Source organism: Phodopus roborovskii, unplaced genomic scaffold, assembly GCF_943737965.1.
Source record: "Phodopus roborovskii unplaced genomic scaffold, PHOROB, whole genome shotgun sequence".
NCBI classification, from domain to species: Eukaryota; Metazoa; Chordata; class Mammalia; order Rodentia; family Cricetidae; genus Phodopus; species Phodopus roborovskii.
Genome location: NW_026126416.1, coordinates 27,826,297 through 27,843,734, shown reverse-complemented (window position 1 = coordinate 27,843,734; position 17,438 = coordinate 27,826,297). Strand labels below are relative to the sequence as shown.

General features: G+C 47.5%; 1 protein-coding gene across 1 annotated transcript in view; it reads right to left on the bottom strand.

Moving 5' to 3' along the window:
• Shc4 (SHC adaptor protein 4) overlaps positions 1-10,087 on the bottom strand; it is a 98,081-nt gene extending 87,994 nt beyond the window's left edge. Inside the window, exon 1 of the mRNA XM_051183501.1 lies at positions 9,318-10,087. Coding sequence (XP_051039458.1) covers positions 9,318-9,902 — 585 coding nt within the window. The 5' untranslated portion in view covers positions 9,903-10,087. The remainder of the gene's footprint in view (positions 1-9,317) is intronic.
• Positions 10,088-17,438: the final 7,351 nt, after the last annotated feature.

The following is a 17,438-nucleotide window of genomic DNA, read 5'->3' as shown; positions in this document are numbered from 1 at the left end:
TTATATATGTAACATTTTCTTTTCAGGTCTCAAGGGTATCAGAGAAACTGCTTCTGCTGTGGGAGCATGAAGATGCTCTCCTGTCTTCACCACTCTTTGGAATCATCTACAGTCACTCCATTTAGTGGGACAGTTGCCAGGTAAAGATGACTGGCCTCTGACTACAAAGCATAGCACACGACAGATGTTCTCCACACTCTGCCTGCCGCTGGTCACCTCCCTCTTCTCTGGATGACTGCCACACCCAGTTCTACCTGTCTGAAATGAAACCTCCCTCTTGATGCTTCTTCTCCCGCTGGTGTCCCCACTTCATTCGCCGGCATCTCCGTCCTCCCCAGGGAACGTCCGGCACCTTATTTTCGGGTATGATTCTGTACATTAGAGACCATAAAGACCACCAAGAAACTGTTAGGTCAGATGAACACTTTCATCAAAGTGGCAGGATAGAAAATTATCAGTGAAACCAGGAGCCTCCCATCATAATAAATTCAAAACCACTCTTCACAGAAACAGGGGGAAAAAAATCTTAAAATTCCTGTGGAACCGAAAAGAATTTGGGATAACCAAAGCATTTCTGAGCAAAAAAAAGGATGATGTGGGAGGTGTGGCCACAGCTGATTTCAAGGTATACTACAGACCATCAGAGTAAAAACAGCTTAGTTGTGGCACAAAGGCAGGCATGTAAATCCATGGAGTAGAAGCGCCAGATATTAACCCACACAGCTACAGCCACCTGATTTTTGACAAAGATGCCAAAAATATACACTGGGGAAAAGACGGTGTCTTCAGCAAACAGGGTGTGAAAGCAGGGCATCCACACGTAGAGTTTTGAGACTAGATCCACATCTCCCACTCCACACAAAATCAACTCCAAATAGACCAAAAGCCTCCATGCAAGCAAAACCCAAAACTCTGGAACTACCACACAGGAAAGCACTTCAAGATATAGGCATAGGCAAGGACCTATGAACAGGCCTCCAGTCATTCAGGAAATAATGTGATAAATGGCAAACTGCACCCCATGAAACAGAAACGCTTCTACTCAGGAAAGGAAACAGTTGATTGAATGAGGGGTCAGCATACAGAATGAAAGAAAAACTTTGCTATTTATAAATGTATAGCAGGCTAATATCTAGAGTATAGAAGAAAACTAAGAAAGCTAAACAAGAGTTCAAATAACTCAATAATAAATGAGCTAATGAAATAGACAGGTCTCAAAAGAGGAAACAAATGGCCCATAAATATTCAACCTCACTAGCCATCATAAAAAATACGGACAACATTTAGATTCCACCTTACTCCAGTAAGAATGGCAGTCACAAAGAAAACAACCACAAATGCTAGTGAAGATGTGGGCAAAAGGGAATCTTTATACATCGCTGGTGGGGTTAGACATTTGTCAGCCCCTATGGAAATCAGTGTGGAGCCCCCTCTGAGAACTAAAGTCAGATCTCACATATGACCCAGCTACACCACTCCTGGGTTTTTACCAAAGGACTCCAAATCAACACATCACAAAGACTTGCACATTGTGCTTATTGTAGCCTAGAGCACAACAGCATGGAACTAACCTAGGTGCCCATCAACAGAGGAATGGGTGAGGGAAATGTGTGTGTATGCAGGTGTGCATGTATGTCTGTGACAACCAAGATCAATGTCCAGTGTACTATTGTTCTCCACCTTATTTTTGAGACAGAATCTCTCACTGAACTTAAAAATTCACTGATCGGCTAGGGTAGCTGACCAACCAGCCTGAGGAATCCACCCATTTTCCTCCCCAACACACACCCATACACACACACACACACACACACACACACACACACACACACACACACACAAAATGGGGTTATACCTATGTGAGGACACTCCCAGCTTTTTGCTTGAATCCTAGGGGTCTGAACTCAGGTCCTCATGCTTGCAAGGCAGGCACCTAGCTGACTGAGCCACCTTCCTACCTACCTTCAACCAAGTTTGAATAATGCTTTTAATCATTTTCCAATAAATAGCTCAAACAAATTATTTTCTAATGCTGTGATGGATAGTTTTATGTTAACTTGACACAAGCTAAAGGTCTGAAAAAAAATGCCTCCATAATATCCAGTTATAGGACATTTTCTTAATTAGTAATTGATGGGAGAGGGCCCAGCCCATTTTGGGTGGTGCCATCCCTGGGTTGATGGTCCTGAATGCTACAAGAAAGCAGGCTAATCAAGCCATGGAGAGCAAGCCAGTAAACAGCACCTCTCCATGGCCTCTGCATCAGCTCCTGCCTCCAGGTTCCGGCCCTGCTTGAGTTTCTGTCCTGCCTTCCTTCAATGATGAACTACAATGTGGAAGTGTAAACCAAATAAACCCTGTCCTCCAAACTTGCTTTGATAATGGTGTTCCATCATAGCAATTGAAACCCAGGCTATGATAGTGGCTGGGGAGAAAAGTCCAATATCTATTGTTATCCTTAGCACATGATCTTCAAGGTTTTTGCTTTATGCCATGCCTTCTTCACTAAAGGGAATCTCCAACCTCAGAGTAGGTTTGGGGCCTGTAAATTAGTTGTTTAAGCTTTGAATGTGTTGCCCTATTAAAGTGCTGGGGCCAATTAAAGGCTGGTAGGACATGGCCTTTATCAAACCATCTCAGCCACTGTTCTATGACTGTGAAGAGACACCATGACCAAGGAATCTTGGGGTTAGTCCACTGTGGTCATGTCAGGGAGCATGGGGGGGAGCATGACAGGGCTCGTGGCACTGGAGCAGTAGCTTGCTACACCCTGAACCACAGGCAGAGAGCAAGAGAGACTGGGCCCGCCAAAGGCTTAACAAGCCCACACCTATTCCAACAAGATCACATCTGTAAGACCTATGGGGACTTGCATACCAACCTAGCCATTAAATGCCATTTACCTTGGAGTAATCTGCTGCTAATGTGGGCACTCTTGATCTTGCAGCTAGTGTGCTTGCTATCCTGAGGGCCGGGGTATCACTGGGAAGAAAGTAGAAAATGGGGAAGTGCGTATTCCAGAAAATGTATGGGTTTGGGAAAGGAGAAAGAAGATAAAATGGGAGGCTGCACTTCCTAGGAATCCCTAGGTTATTCCCTCTTTCATCATTAGCTCCTCACCCACAGCCAGGCTTATTCCCATTCTCTGAGTGACTCAGCGCTATTGGCCGGTTAGGCCTCATCAGGCTCCCTTATGGGCCTGGTGTGTACTGAGAGATGTTTGGCTGCATCTGAACACTTAAGGCTTCCCTCTCAGTTATAACCCAAAATATCTCCAGGTATTGCCAAATGGCTTGTGAGGTAAAAATAAAATCACCCCTGGCTGTGAACACTCATTGGAGTCAGCATTTTCCAGTTTTATGAGCACAGGAATCATGTGGAGGGCTTAGCAAAATGCAGGTTTCTGGGCCTCTGCCTCTTCTATTCTGGACCAGGATGTAGGTTAGAAATCAAGATTTTTAACAGATGTAGGAACTCCTTGGAAGACTTTGAGAAATAAAACAATGAAGCATTAATAAATATCTTCACAGTGCAGAAGGTTTCTGCTTTATTGCTATGACAGATCAGAGCAGACCAGTGGATGACTACTCTTACAGAAGACACAGAGACTTAGGGAGAAAGTTCTGGTTGGGCTAAGAGAAGGGACATGGTGAGGTACCAAGGTCAAATTTAGTCTCTCTCTCTCTCTCTCTCTCTCTCTCTCTCTCTCTCTCTCTCACACACACACACACACACACACACACACAAACACACACACAGCTAGCCCCAAGTATACCTTTGAATGTCCACTCCTCCCCATGATGAGATAGGTTTTGTTTGTGCAAAGCTTTTGCATTCTTTCTCTTCTCATTCTATTCTGTCCCTGACCACATGAGAAATCTTACCAAGTTTAAAGCAAAATTTGTTCTAAAAGTTTTATCACTCCTAGACAACTGATTCACAAAGTAGCTGCTGACACACAAGTTCTTTGTGAAGTGTGGACAACCCGTTCCAGGACACTGCAACATTTATAGGACAGCAAAGGCTCTTCCCACGGAGGAGGCAGGGTCCCCACACCCTCAGTTCTGTCCCCAACTACTCTTTGTCCCACTACATAAAAGAAACCCCAGTATGGTCACTCAAAAAGGCATCTCTGTTTGTCTATCAGGCTTTCTCATTTGGAAAAATGAAAGATAAACGAGGTTGGAAATGTCTTCCTATGACCATGCCACAGGCTGATGTGCAAACATAGACAGACTGTCTACCTTTGGGTATAGACAGCCAATGGGAGTAAGTGGAGCTGGGTGGAAGCAGGTAGAACCTCCTTGACCCACTGGTGAAGCACAATATGCAGGCCACTCTCCTGGTGCTAGACTGAGCGCTGGGAACCACAGGTGGTTCATTTTTGTAGCACGGTGTTGAGTAGAAGGTGTGCACGTGAGAGGAAGCCATGGGAAATGGCTGCCAGGGATCCCGGCACACTGTGTCACTCTGTTCCATGTGAACACATGTGAACAGATGCCACCCTCAAAACATTCCTTAAACAAGAGTGTCTGGGCATAGCCAGTGCTCTCTGGGGTCTGCTAAGGTTTGGATATGGTTTAAATATGTCCTCAAAGATTAAGGTATTGAAGCTTGGTCTTAGTGTGGCACTGTCAGGAGCTGATGGTATCTCCGAAAGCTAGAACCTAATAGGAGAGGACAGAGAATTTGGCCTTTGGGTGCATTCCCTTGGAAAGTTCTCATAGCACCCTAGTTAGTTCCCACAAAAGTGAGTTGCTATAAAAGAGAAAGTCTGGACCCTGAATCGTTCTGGCTTTTTGTCTCTCCAAAAACCTCTCTCACCATATTATGACACAGTCAAGGGGCCCTCACCTGAGACCAGATAGATGGAGACTTACAGCCTCCAAAAGTATGAATTGTCGGGCTCTTTTCTTTATATAATATTCCAACACTGGATAAATCTAACAGCAATGGAAAATGGATTAATACAGGCTCCTTACCACTCTTCCACACTCTCCTTTACTTTTTTACTACTATTTTAAGATGATTTGCCCATAAGAAAAAAAGTTTTCATTTTGATTTTCAAAAGCACACCCGGTAGAGGCAATGTGCAATAGCATGTTTAATGCAGGGAACCAGGAGAAATAAGCAAGAACGGAGGCCGGGAGCCACTGAGTGCTGCTGGGGCTGGGAGCTGGGAGGACTGTCCTTGGTGTAACTCCTAGTCCTTCTTTGTAAGGGAGCCCAGGAGTAGGAGTTACACCAAGGGCAGTATTGTGAACTGTCTCCAGTTCAGACAGAGAGGATTCAGAGTGTCACCTTATTGTCTCACAAATCAGACACATTCTTGGACAAGGGACTTCAGGGTGGTGGGGGGGACAGGCTGTGATGTTTACAAAGGAAAGGAAGAGTACCTCAACTCATGTAGAGCCACTGAACGCAAGAAGGGCCATGTGAGGAGCAGACATGGGTTTAAGATGAGTCTGCCCCACCCCCACAGATTGGAGCAGGCCTTAATCCAGCTATTCCTGTTCCTGAAGGAGAGGGTTTGGCCATGGACACCAAGCATATTGCTCTATGAATACAGTGGTTGAGAATAGAGAGATGTACCTGTCATCACAAAACACCAAGAACTGTTAGCACTCATTAAGGCTACCTCTCACAGAGCCTTGGTAGAGAACTGGCCCTTCTAATGTCTTCACTTGAGGCTTCTTGATTCCTTAACTAGAGTAAAATTCTGTTCCATAAACCACCCAGTTTGTGGCGCTTGCAACAGGAGCCCTGGGTAGCTATTCCAGTTTGGGGCAATGGTTGAGAGAGGTGAGGCAAAGTGCAGAGTCTATAATCATGTCAAAGCATAGCCAGGTGTAGGAGCTGACCTGGGTGGGAGAGTCCTCTCCGGCAAGTCATGGCTCTTCACCTACTTTGCCCCATCAATAAACTAGGCAATATGTCTGCAGCGTGTGAGTGTGTGTGTGTGTCTGAGAGAGAGAGAGAGAGAGAGAGAGAGAGAGAGAGAGAGAGAGAGAGAGTCAGTCAGCTACTTACTAGCCATCATGCACAGACATCACAACTCAGGGCTGTTTAAGAGAAAACTGTCTGCTGCAGAGGATAGTAGCAAGGTCTCCCGGTTACTTCTTCTTTCTGCCTTATATTTGACTTATGTTAGAGTCAGAGAGTGGTGGGAAATAAAACATTAAAGGAGAGAGACTGGAGAAGGAGCCCGGGGCCATTAATTAGATGCTGGTGCAAGAACTCAGGGCTCGCTCTTTTTGGTCCCCACACTCACTGCAGGTTGTACGGGGCACCTCAGAGATGAACATGAGTATCTGTCGATGACTAACGTGCCTTGGGAAGACCTCAGAAGACAAAAGTCACCATTTGACACTACACAGTGAACTTCACCCGCTCCGGTACTTTAACCAGACTACAGCCTTGTTGTTCCGTTCCTGCTTTGGTATCTCACAAAGAATGGGTCATTAGGCCACCTTCCAAGAGAATCAAAAGCTGAGCTAAACCAAAATTCCTTAAAAATAGGCTCCTAGGAGTCATAGAAAAAAGTTGATAGCATTGCTAATTCTACATGTGAAGACCATGAGAAGAATCGTTTTTTAAGGTTGTTTAATCCAAAGTCAACCCTAACTTAGGTAGGAGAATGAATGAAGATGCCATCCCAGTGCTGATTCTGACCCAAAGGATACGTCTCCTTCCTGTTGATCCTGCTCTCATTCTCTCCACCGCATCACTAACAGGAGACTTGTCTATTTATTAAAAGCTCCATACCCAGAGACTCCCTCTCATGCTTAGAGTTTGTCTATTTTGTTGACCAATGTCCAGTTTCTACAACAGTTGCTGCAATGGGACTGGTCCACAATATGTATAAGTCAGACAAATGGGTGACTGGGAGGAGAGGGCAATACTCACATATGTGGGTAAGGAGACAGAACATGAGGGGCATCTTTTACCTATAAAATTTGCACCTAAGTCCTCCCTGGCCCCATGTCTACGTGAGTTTCAGGACATCTCTTGATCCCCTGACCTGAATCTATTGCCCCAAGCAAGCCTTTATTCACACCTTCCATATGTTTGTGCCTGTAGACAAGAATACAGCCATCATGATGCAGCTCGCTAATACAACAATTTCCACTGAAAATTAAGAGGTTGATGCTTCGTTTTTAAAAATTGGTTCACACCCCAATAGAATTCTCAGGAACAGAAGGCCAGCCAGGGTGGGGTCCTGTGGGGGAAGAGAGCTAAGAATGGTGTACAGGAGACAGACCTGAGTCCAGACCTCCCTCTCCTTCTGACTTGAAAAATTACTTCTTTGGAATTCAGTTTCCTCAGAGACATTTTAACTTGATAACATGACAAATGTAATCCTTTTGTTTTTCAAGTTATAATCTATAAAAGGCAGCTAAAACCAGAGATACACATCACAATATTGTGAGTTCATCTGGATCATGGGGTCAGCACTTCTCCTGGGGTAAGTTATTAGCACTGTGAAAAGATAGCTTGTCTCTTCATTAAAAACCCAGAAACACTGCTAAGGGGACCTCCCAGGGAAAATGGACACCACCCAGCAACTCTTCACACTTAAAATTACACAGGTATGTGAGTGTGGGGAGCCAGCAGGGGGTGTAGGACAGAAGGAAAAGTGGGCAGAGGGTAGGGATCTGAACCAATGGGCAGGTGCCAAGGGCAGAGGTTTGGGAATCACTCCAAACCATGAAGGGTTGGCACCCTGCAGCTTGACAAATGCAAAGCACTTGTGGACTTTCTGCAAACATGCAACCCTAGCCAGGGTGTGCTCCTCCCTGTGGAGGGCACGAGCTGGGCTCCACATGCTCATCTTCCTTAGGGGCTGTACCAAGTCATCTCCAATGCCTGTTCTCTTTGCAACCCTCCCGGCATCCATCATTAAGCCTTCCTTAAGATCCACCTGGTCAGTTTGCAACACAGGTACTCACACTCCAGTTTCTATCTTCAGTTCTGACTTTTTAAGCTCAATGCTGAGCCAAGGGAACCACTTACCTGTGTAGCAGCACCTCTAGATATCACTTTGTAATCTGATACATCAAAAGTAAACTTAGGAATCCCCTTTCCTAATTCACTCTGTTTCTGTCTCTGGCACTGCCAGTGTCACTCAAGACTTAACTTTAGAAGTTGCCCTTCATTCACTAGTCTTCCTCCTATCTCATCTGCACCCTCCATGAAGAATAGCAAACATTCTCACTGGTCTCAAGCGTGTCTTTCCTGCTCCCACGGGAGCTAAATAAGCCAGCAGGTGGATCTTTTTAAAGTTACATTCATGATTTGCTTGCTAACCTATGAGTCTTGCTCACCAATGGATAAAGCTCTTCATTGGCCCTTGGGGAGCTTTGATGAACATTGTCTCTTCCCTGCTCTAACTTGTTCAGATCCTGAGGACTATGTACTAGCCACCCCCACCTCCCCCCACACACACCCACACACACACACCCTTCTCTCACAGGTTTGTCCAGGACAAACCCCCGGCTTCCCTGAAGGCCCCACAGAGACTTTGATCCTGCTCTTGCACCTTTCAAAAATCTCCTACCATGGAGATCTGACATTCTCATGAATCTCAGAAACCACCTACATTACATCCCCCTTTCCCAAGTTTCCCAAGGGTTCTCACAGTCCACATCCATTGCTGAGCATCACCCTCCTGCCATGCGCACCTTGAGATCTGAGCTCTAAAAGACATAGGCTGCACCTCTACTTACTCAGGGTTTGGCAAAGGCAGACAATGCCGGTGAGGACCCTGGCTTTAGACCCAGAACATAGGATTGGGACTACCTCTTCCTGTGTACTCAAGTGTTAAGGCTAGCTCTGGCTATAACACTCGGGACTTTGCCAGGCTTTCAGAAGTGCTTGTTAAATATCACATTAAAAAAAATAAATCAAGTCAATCCCCTTCTCTTAGCCCAGAAATCTCTACTGTGTTCACCTCAAGTATAATAGCCAGTATAACCTATTAGGTTTCAACCATGAATCCAACGGGAAATCCTTGACCCTGGACTAGAGAAGACCAGAAGTTGCCATTTTGTCTGTCTCTATGAGAGGCTATGTCTGCACCAACAGCTGCCTACCGGTTAGCAGCAATGGCTCATACCCTTGGAGCAAAGAGGGTCTGACTCTGGTAGATGTCAGGTCCCTGTGGCAAATCTGTAAGGCCGATTCTCCCTTCGGTGGATACAAGGGTAGGTATGTCCTCCTGCAACCTAGAGCCCCGCCAGGAAAGGTGAAGACCCTGCAGAGGGCAAAGCTGCTGTCCCGACAGTGCTCAGGGAACAGACATTAGGTTAGAGACTTACCCTCACACAGTAGTTCAGACCGGACCCCAACAGGTGCTGCGGAGAATGCTTGTCCTGCCTGCTCCTGGGGGTTGGTTGTCCAGGGTCAGGCAATGGGCAAGCATCAGGAGGCAAGGGGGTTGCCCTGTGTCCCACCTGGTCCGGATGCTGTGTAGGAGCAGGCCCAGTCCTGTTTAGGCTGGTTTCTGGGGAGGCTGGACTGCTTGGAGCCTGATCCTGGCTCTCTTGGAGCTTCAGCCTGGGCACCTCTTTGGTACCCAGGCAAAAGGTTTTCAGACTCAGAAAAGTGACTGGGTTGGCCAGCTTCATGCTTGCCATACGGGGGATCAAGGTGCACAGCGCAGTGGGGCTCTCCTGGGTGGGCACAGTGGCATCTTCAGCCGGCAGGTGAGGGGCCAGGGCTGGGTAGGGAGGAGGAGATGAGCCCTTGTTTCCAACCGAGCCTCCGGGGCTCCCTTCATCCAAAGACGTGATGGACTCGTTCCGAAAGCGGCTGTACTTGGCCCTGTGAAGCATCCCCAGGTGCCCAAAGAGTCCTACATACAGAGCGAGTCCTGCTTGACTGTCCTGGCCGCGTTCTCGCATAGCCTTGAAGTGCTGAGACAGGGCACCGAAGCCTAAACTGCTTCGCTGTCCGGTAGACCCACAAGCACAGCCACCTTTGACTTCTGCTCTGGCGGCCACCCGCCCGGGTCCCTGACTCTTCAAGGATGATAGCCCTGGAAGTTGCCTCTCGGCTCTGATGGTAGTCCCTTCCCGACCCTGGCAGAGGCCCCAGGGGATCCTCTACAGGGAGTCCCCCCAGGCTGGGGTAGCGGTGCCACCAAGCCTCAAGCCCTAGCAGAAAGATTTACCCTCCTTCCCTCTGAGCACAGGAACTTTCAAACCTGCTCCCTCCAGCTCCCACGGGGCGGGGCAGCGACTGGCCCATTAACCCTTTATGTGTTCCCGTGATTGCTCATTTCAAAGGGAAAAATAAAAAAAGCACATCAGAGTCAAAGGCCCTTCTGTATGGGCTGGGGTTATGACGGCTGCCCTCTCTCGGAGGATCTTGGTTCTGGGCCACCAGCCAGGAGTCCTAGCGACGGGCGCTGGTCCGCATTGTTCCTCCTGCTTGAGGTCCGGGCATCCTCGGTGCAGCTCAGTCCGATCCCGGCCGGCCCACCCCTTCCCAGGGCGCCCTTCCCTCCCAGACTCTTCTGCAGTCTCCTTCAGGAGCCTGTTCACAGCAGAACACTGAGCTGAGCGGATGATACGCAAGCTGTTGAAATTTTTATGAATGAACTTAGCCGAATGAATTTCCCTCGTTGTGTGAGAGCTAATAAATCTGTGAATGGAGCCGAGAATAGCTGCAATTGACTGACCGGTTGGGGTGGGGTGGGGTGGGGGGGATGCTGCTTGGTTTTCGTCCAATCAGGCTGCAGCTTCATGAGTCATGCACAGTGAATATACTAAACTAGTACCGGGAGAAACGAAGCCTGGCGGAGAGGAGGGAGGGTGGTATCTGAAGAATAGGTTAAAAGTAAAGGCAATCTTTGCTTCCGATCAGTATGTCTGGAACTAGAAGATTAAAAATCGATTTCCTTTCTTGTTGAAATAAGGAGGAAAGAGCTAGAAATTAGATATATTGTACCACGGACATTAGGGCATATGGTACACAAACAACTCTTGTGCGAAGCCCAGATTAATTTTCCTTAGCAACGTAATTCTTTTTTTTTTTTAATTGATTGCCGCTCCATCTTCCGTCTGGTGTAATTTCCTGAGCACATCAAATGCCCCTGGAAGAAAACAGTGAAGGTTGAGCACACAGGAAGCCAGAGCCCCAGCTGGGCAGAGGAAATGCAGGTTCCTTCAGTAGCTGAGAGCCTGGGGTGGGGTGAGATCCCGGGGAGGAAGCCGCTGAGGTTGCATTTCTCTGTGAGCCTTGGCTGTAGTACCTGAGACGATTCATGAATTCAAATACCAAGGCAGCAGCCAAGAGAATCTGGGAAAAAGGCCACCTCATCTTCCCACGACCACAAGCTGCGTTGTTAGCTCCGAGTGCTCAGGACTTAGCCTGAACTCTGGGGCCATCAGGGCCATTCAATCAGGGGTTTGGATGAACCGGGTGCCTGTGACCAGGAGACAAGGCGCCTCTGCCGGGTTTCCTTGGCTCTTGGGCTCAGGATGGCTTTTCAGCATCCTGTCTGCTGATTTTATCAGCATGAGCATTTCTCTGGGAGGGGAAGATCTTTTGTAGCTTCACGGACCTTCTTTTCAATCCTGACTTTCTTTTTGCATCTCCACATTTGGCAAAATTAAAGGGAATGGCTAAATCAGACCCATGTGCCCAGGACCTGGGCAGACAGGATGGAGGCAAGACTGAAATAACCTGCTCTGTACTTCAGACTGCTCCTTATTTCTCTGTCGTCCCCCCTGCTTTCTCCCCCACACCCACCCCTCCCTTACGTATGCTATGTCTCGGGAACATCATACTGCCTTGAGAGAGAGAGACCCTTGCCCTCTGTGAGTTGTAATGGCTAGCGAATGGTGTGAAGGGGCTTTTGAAAGTCTTGGCACAATGCTTCAGAGAGCATCTGCCTGCCTTAGCAAACCCGGCAGTGGTTTTTAAAGGCCGCTGGAGGGCCTGGAGAGAGAACTTAGCAGTTGAGAACATGTACAACTCTGTCAGAGGACCTGAGTCAGGGCAGCTCACAGTACCTCTAGCTCCAGGGAACCTAATGCCCTCTTCTGGGCTCCATGATCACACACACACACACACACACACACACACTTAAAAATAATAAAATCTTTAAAACAAATGGTCATTGGAACAGTCTCTTCCAACTGAAAGCAGTGTTCCTATTATAGTATGCTAGAGTATACTATGTCATCTTAGGCAATCAGAAAAGTACCACGATGTAGGGGATGCCGAGGAAAGCTACTGCCTCAAGAAGCTATTCCCAATGCTCACATGGGCCAGGGAAAGGTGGTGACACGTGAGAAGACGCGGCCTGTAGGTCCGAGTGACCTGGAAGGCCCTCTCACCCAGCTCTAAGTCGTGCCGACCAGATCAGCATAATAGGGCATTCTGGAAGCTGCAGGCAGAGCTATGTGGGAACGAACAGATAAGAAAGCAAACATAACCGCTGTAAGCTACTCCTTTGTCCTCGGAGCCTGGAAGACCTTGACCTGCAAACGCTGTCCAGCAGCCCCAGAGAAAGCTGGTCAAGGCAATGGGTTCCTCTGCAGGTAAGTAAGCAGGCAAGAGGCCCAACATATCACCTCCCACTAGAGGCAGGGGCAAACACAACACTAAGTAACGTTCACTGGAGCTGCTACAGCTGAGCGCCCACCCGCTAGCTAGCAGTATGCCTGGCAGTCTTAGCAACTGACTGCGCCAGGCCTATGTCACACATGAGCAGACACGAAGGAAAGCAAGCTCAGCATCCTGGCCCACTGGGATGCCTACTCTATCCACTGCCTCCTGAAGACCAGAAAGCCACATCTAGATTCTGGCCTTTGTTGAAACCACAGGCATCTGATTACTCCCCAGAGCTCTGGCAAACACTCGAGGAGGAAGAAGTGGGGGTTTCTTCTGGCTCCAGAGTTGTAGAGAAGCCTAACCGAAACTGCTGTCTGAGACCAGCCAGAAAGTAACTGCTCTGCCACTGATTTCTTTCCTATCTCTACTCTGCAAAACGGCCTGGAAAAAAAGAAAGTGTATGCAGCTCACCAAGGACTTCTTCAAAGTGAGAGTAACACCAGACTAGAGGTTATAAGAAACCCTGATGGCCAGACCACTGTCCACACACTGTGCGCTAGACAGCTTGATGTAGGGAAAGACCCTTAGCTGGGCTGGCTTGATGCAAGTGAGCTGTGGAAATGAGTTCCTCAGGGCACTGGAATAGGAGGATACAAGTTCAAGGCCAGCTTGGGCTAGAATGAGATCAAAGCTAATAACTCAGTAACTTAAAAGGAGCTAGAACTAGGTGCTCACCTAGCATGCATGAAGCTGTGGTTTCAATCCTTTCTGGCCTTAGGGGAGAGGGGAGAAAAGCCTGGGAGTTAGAGAGCCAGGGGCCAGTTGTTCAGGAACCTATTCTACTTTCTTATCTGTCTGGGGACATCTGCATGACAATAGTATGTAGCAAGCTCTTACTGCCTAGTAGGTTGTAGGTAGATGCTTTGCTACTGCACCTGCCGCCCTCTGTCACTGCCGTCAGTGTTCTGGAAACCGATGCCCTCACAAAGGTCTTATTTTGTCCTGGCCACCAACACTGCAGAGCATGAAGTTGCTATTTCACCATCCTCCAGTCCCCACATTGAAACCAGTCACAGGATGTTTGCTGCAATCTCGATAATGGCTTTACACCACCATGAGAGTCTGCATATCTTTTTCCCAAATAGATTTTTAAGGAGCTTTTCAAAAATGTTTCCCACTGCAGCTGAATGTTGAAACCTGCAGCTGCTGTGAAAGGCTCCATAAAGATGGTTATCAATATCTCACCTCCAAAGCTACCATCTGTCTAGGACAGGCAAGAAGGCTGTGAGGACAGGCACACGGCCTCCTACGACTGTTCCCAGGCCTTTGGACCTGGGTTTGCCAGGCCGTATTTGTAAAGTGCTTGAAACACAATGATGTGTTCTTTGCCGTTAACTTTGTTCTTTCTCAAGGCTGGGCTTTTTCTAGCTGTTCACCCATGTCTACTCTACTGTTCTATTTTAAGAGCAGACAATTTGTTTCCTTACTTTCTCAGGTCCAGGAAGATGGAATACTTCGTCCCAGGGTAGTTCCTTCTCAGGCATTCCTAATTTAGATGGCTTAATGAGATTTGGGACAACTGAGCAGATGAAACAGATCAGACTCTAGGCTTTGAGCAGGGAATTTTGAGAACCTCGGGATGAGGTGAATGAATGTTGCACATGAAATACAAGAACCTATAGTGGACAGAGAATGGGCTAATTAACCTATGGAAAATCGACACACTTGTGTTAGTTAAACTGCTAAATTTATGGAGGATCTTTTGTTTTGTTTTATTCTTAATGCCAAAGTAGTGACTTTTTGTGTTACATCAGAAATAAATAAATAAAAGGAACATTTTGCACCTGATATTTATAAACAGAAGGCCCAGGCTGGGTGGAAACTTGACGCTTCTTATTTTCCTCAAAGTAGATAAAGGCAAAAAGAAGAACCCACCCAGCATGGGAACTTCCATCCACCAGTCTGTCTTGAAGTCATGTGGGAGAGGGAAGACAGACTAGCCCAAAAAGGCCAGATGTTGGAGTAGCTCACAGGCCAGGCCCCTGTGTTTCCCAAAGCCACATACATTCTCAGGTCCTTCAGCATCGTGGAAAAATGAAAAAATTTCAGGTCACTGCATAGTTAGGGTGTGAGTCATGGTCAAAGGAAGCCAGAACCTTGTCTAAAGACAAGAGAGTATGAGTTAAAACAAAATAACTTGCTTCGGGGTTGTGGCACACACCTTTAATCCCAGCACTAGGGAGGCAGAGGCAGGCAGATCTCTGTGAATCTGAGGCTCTCTATAGAGAGCAAGTTCCAGGACAGCCAGGACCACACAGAGAAACCCTGTCCCTGCAAAACAAACAAGCAAAACAACAACAAAAGCTTCCAATGAAATGTCGGAAGAGATGAGAGAAAACAGTAGTCACTGTCACAGCATCTGGTGTAGATCTGAACATCTATAACCCTAGCTAGTGGAGAGGCTAAAGCAGGAAGATCATCTGTTCAAGTCCTGCCTGGATTACAGACAGAATTCAAGGCCATCCTTCACAACTCTTCAAGAGCCTGTTGCTAAATAAAGAGTAAGAAAGAGGGACCCAGTAAGATGGCCTAGTGAGTGGGTGAAGGCACTTGCCACCAAGCCTGAGGACCTGAGTTCAGCCTCTGGGACACACATGGTGAAAGGACACACTGAGACCTGCAAATTTCCCCATGACTTCCATATGCGCGCAAACACACACACACACACACACACACACACAAAGAGAGAGAGAGAGAACAAACAAATAAATATAAATATGGCTAGAAAGATGACTCAACAGCTAAGCCACTGGCTGCTCTTCCAGAGCACCTGGATTCCCAGCACCCACATGACAGCTCACAACTGTCTACAACTACAATCCCAGGGAGGTTAGTTTGGTGTCTTGCCACAAAGAAGGGCTCAAACTCTGCAGCCACGTGGTAACTTGGTGAGTTTCTTTCTCTACTGTGGTGTGGCACCTACAAATGGCATCAAATACTAATTCTACTTCCCTGTTACCCAATTTGGTCTCTAATTTGGCAGGCTCACTTCACAATGATTCTCCTGATAGATTACATGAACTTCCTGTTTCCTTAATTTCTGTTTGAAATCTACCATATGTGTAGGATTTTGTTTGTTTTTGCTTTTTGAGGCAGAGGGTCTTGCTGTGTAGCCCAGGCTGTCTTCAGGGAACAAAGCTGGTGTGCTGGCACAGATCTGTAATCTCAGCACTCCAAAGGCTGTGAGATCATCTAGCTAATGCTAAGTGCTGCCAAATTACTTTCCCTAAAGTGAGGGCTCTAGGCAAGTTTAGCTAGAAAAGGCTCATGGCATAGAGAGAACTCAAGGCCCCTTAGGGCTGCCTCTGGGGGAAGCCAGAGGACTTTAAGGATTCATTTTACAAACTTATTCTCTGTTGGCCCCTTCTTCGCAGAGTCTGGGCTGAGGATAGAGAGACCTCAGAAGAGGTGACAGGATCAGGCGTGCAGTTTATGGAGCTAGTGCAGGGCCCAGAAAAGAAAGGCAGACCTGATATAGTGCACTAATTCCTGCTGGGCTGGCGGAAGTGCAAATGGCCAGGAGTGGTAACACCTGTAGGTAGATGAGGCAGGTTCTGCCTGCACACTATCATAAAGCCTGCTGTTATAATCCCATCAGCCCCTTTGGCCTCGAGCTGACTTTCTTCTTAAGACCCCTTTTCCTTATTGACAGAGAGATAAACAAGTCAGAGATGAAAATTAAATTCATCCACATCCTAATTCACATACAATCATTGTTGATATTTTAGTCTCATGCGAAACACGCCCACATAGTCTCCCATGGCTTTTTCTTTTCCTAACAGCAGCAACAACAACAACAACAACAAAAACATAATATTGCACTCAATTTTCTACCTGTTTTTTTTTTTTCCATGTTTGGAGAAATCACCTTATTTCTCATGTATTACAGATGGGTTATTTTAATGACAATCTGGTACCTTTGTGCTAATGCACTTAATTTGCCAGCGGGGGCATTGATGTTCACGCGGAGGTTGAGCGCTCTAGATAAATCTTTATGAGTGTCCACTCTCCCTGGCTTCCGTCTTTTCCACCATGTTTGGATTTTTTACAGTAAGATTTGAATGCTTTCCCCCTTTCTTGGAATAACTTTCTAGAAGCTGGTTGCTGCAACGCTGCGCCCCCTGGGGGCGGCGGCGGGAACGGCGTCCCTAGGCTGCCTTTGGCTGTGGCCTTGGGTTTGGCAGAAGCTGGGGCTGTCAGAGGAGCATAGCTTTGCGCTTTTGCAGGGATTGAGCCGCAGAGCAAGGCGACCAGGCACGCAGCACCGAAGCTGCAGGAGCCTGAGAAGAAAGAGCCAGTGTGCGCCGAGCAAGTCCAAAGGCTTCTCCAGGCACAGAGATTCGCGGGGAGGGGCGCGGGCAGAGAGGCCATAGTCCCCTGCCAGGACAAAGGGGCCTTAGTACTAGTGAGCAGGCGGCTCCAGGGGCCTGGTGGTAGCATAAAGGGAAGCTGTGTCTCCGCAGCACTCAAAATCACCTTTGTCTTCGGAGTCCAAGTCAAAGAAAGGTTACAGAAGGAGCCTGCAGGCTCTCCTCCCTCTGCAGGGGTCGGTCCAGAGTAAGAGCCAAGTTCTTTCCCAAGATGCTGGGAATTGAGATGAAAATAGAAATGTGCTTGCCTGGTTGCGGCGACAGTGGTCAGTTGTGTAGAAGGCACGTCCTTTGGCCAGGGTTCCCTTAGAGGGAAAGCCAGATCAAAGAACTGAAACCCGTGTTCCGGAAGGGGCCCAAGCACACAAGATACACACGCAGCAATGAGAAGCCACCCTCGTTGGGAAGTGGGGGAGATCCGGAGGTGGGCCCGTTTCTTCTCAGCAG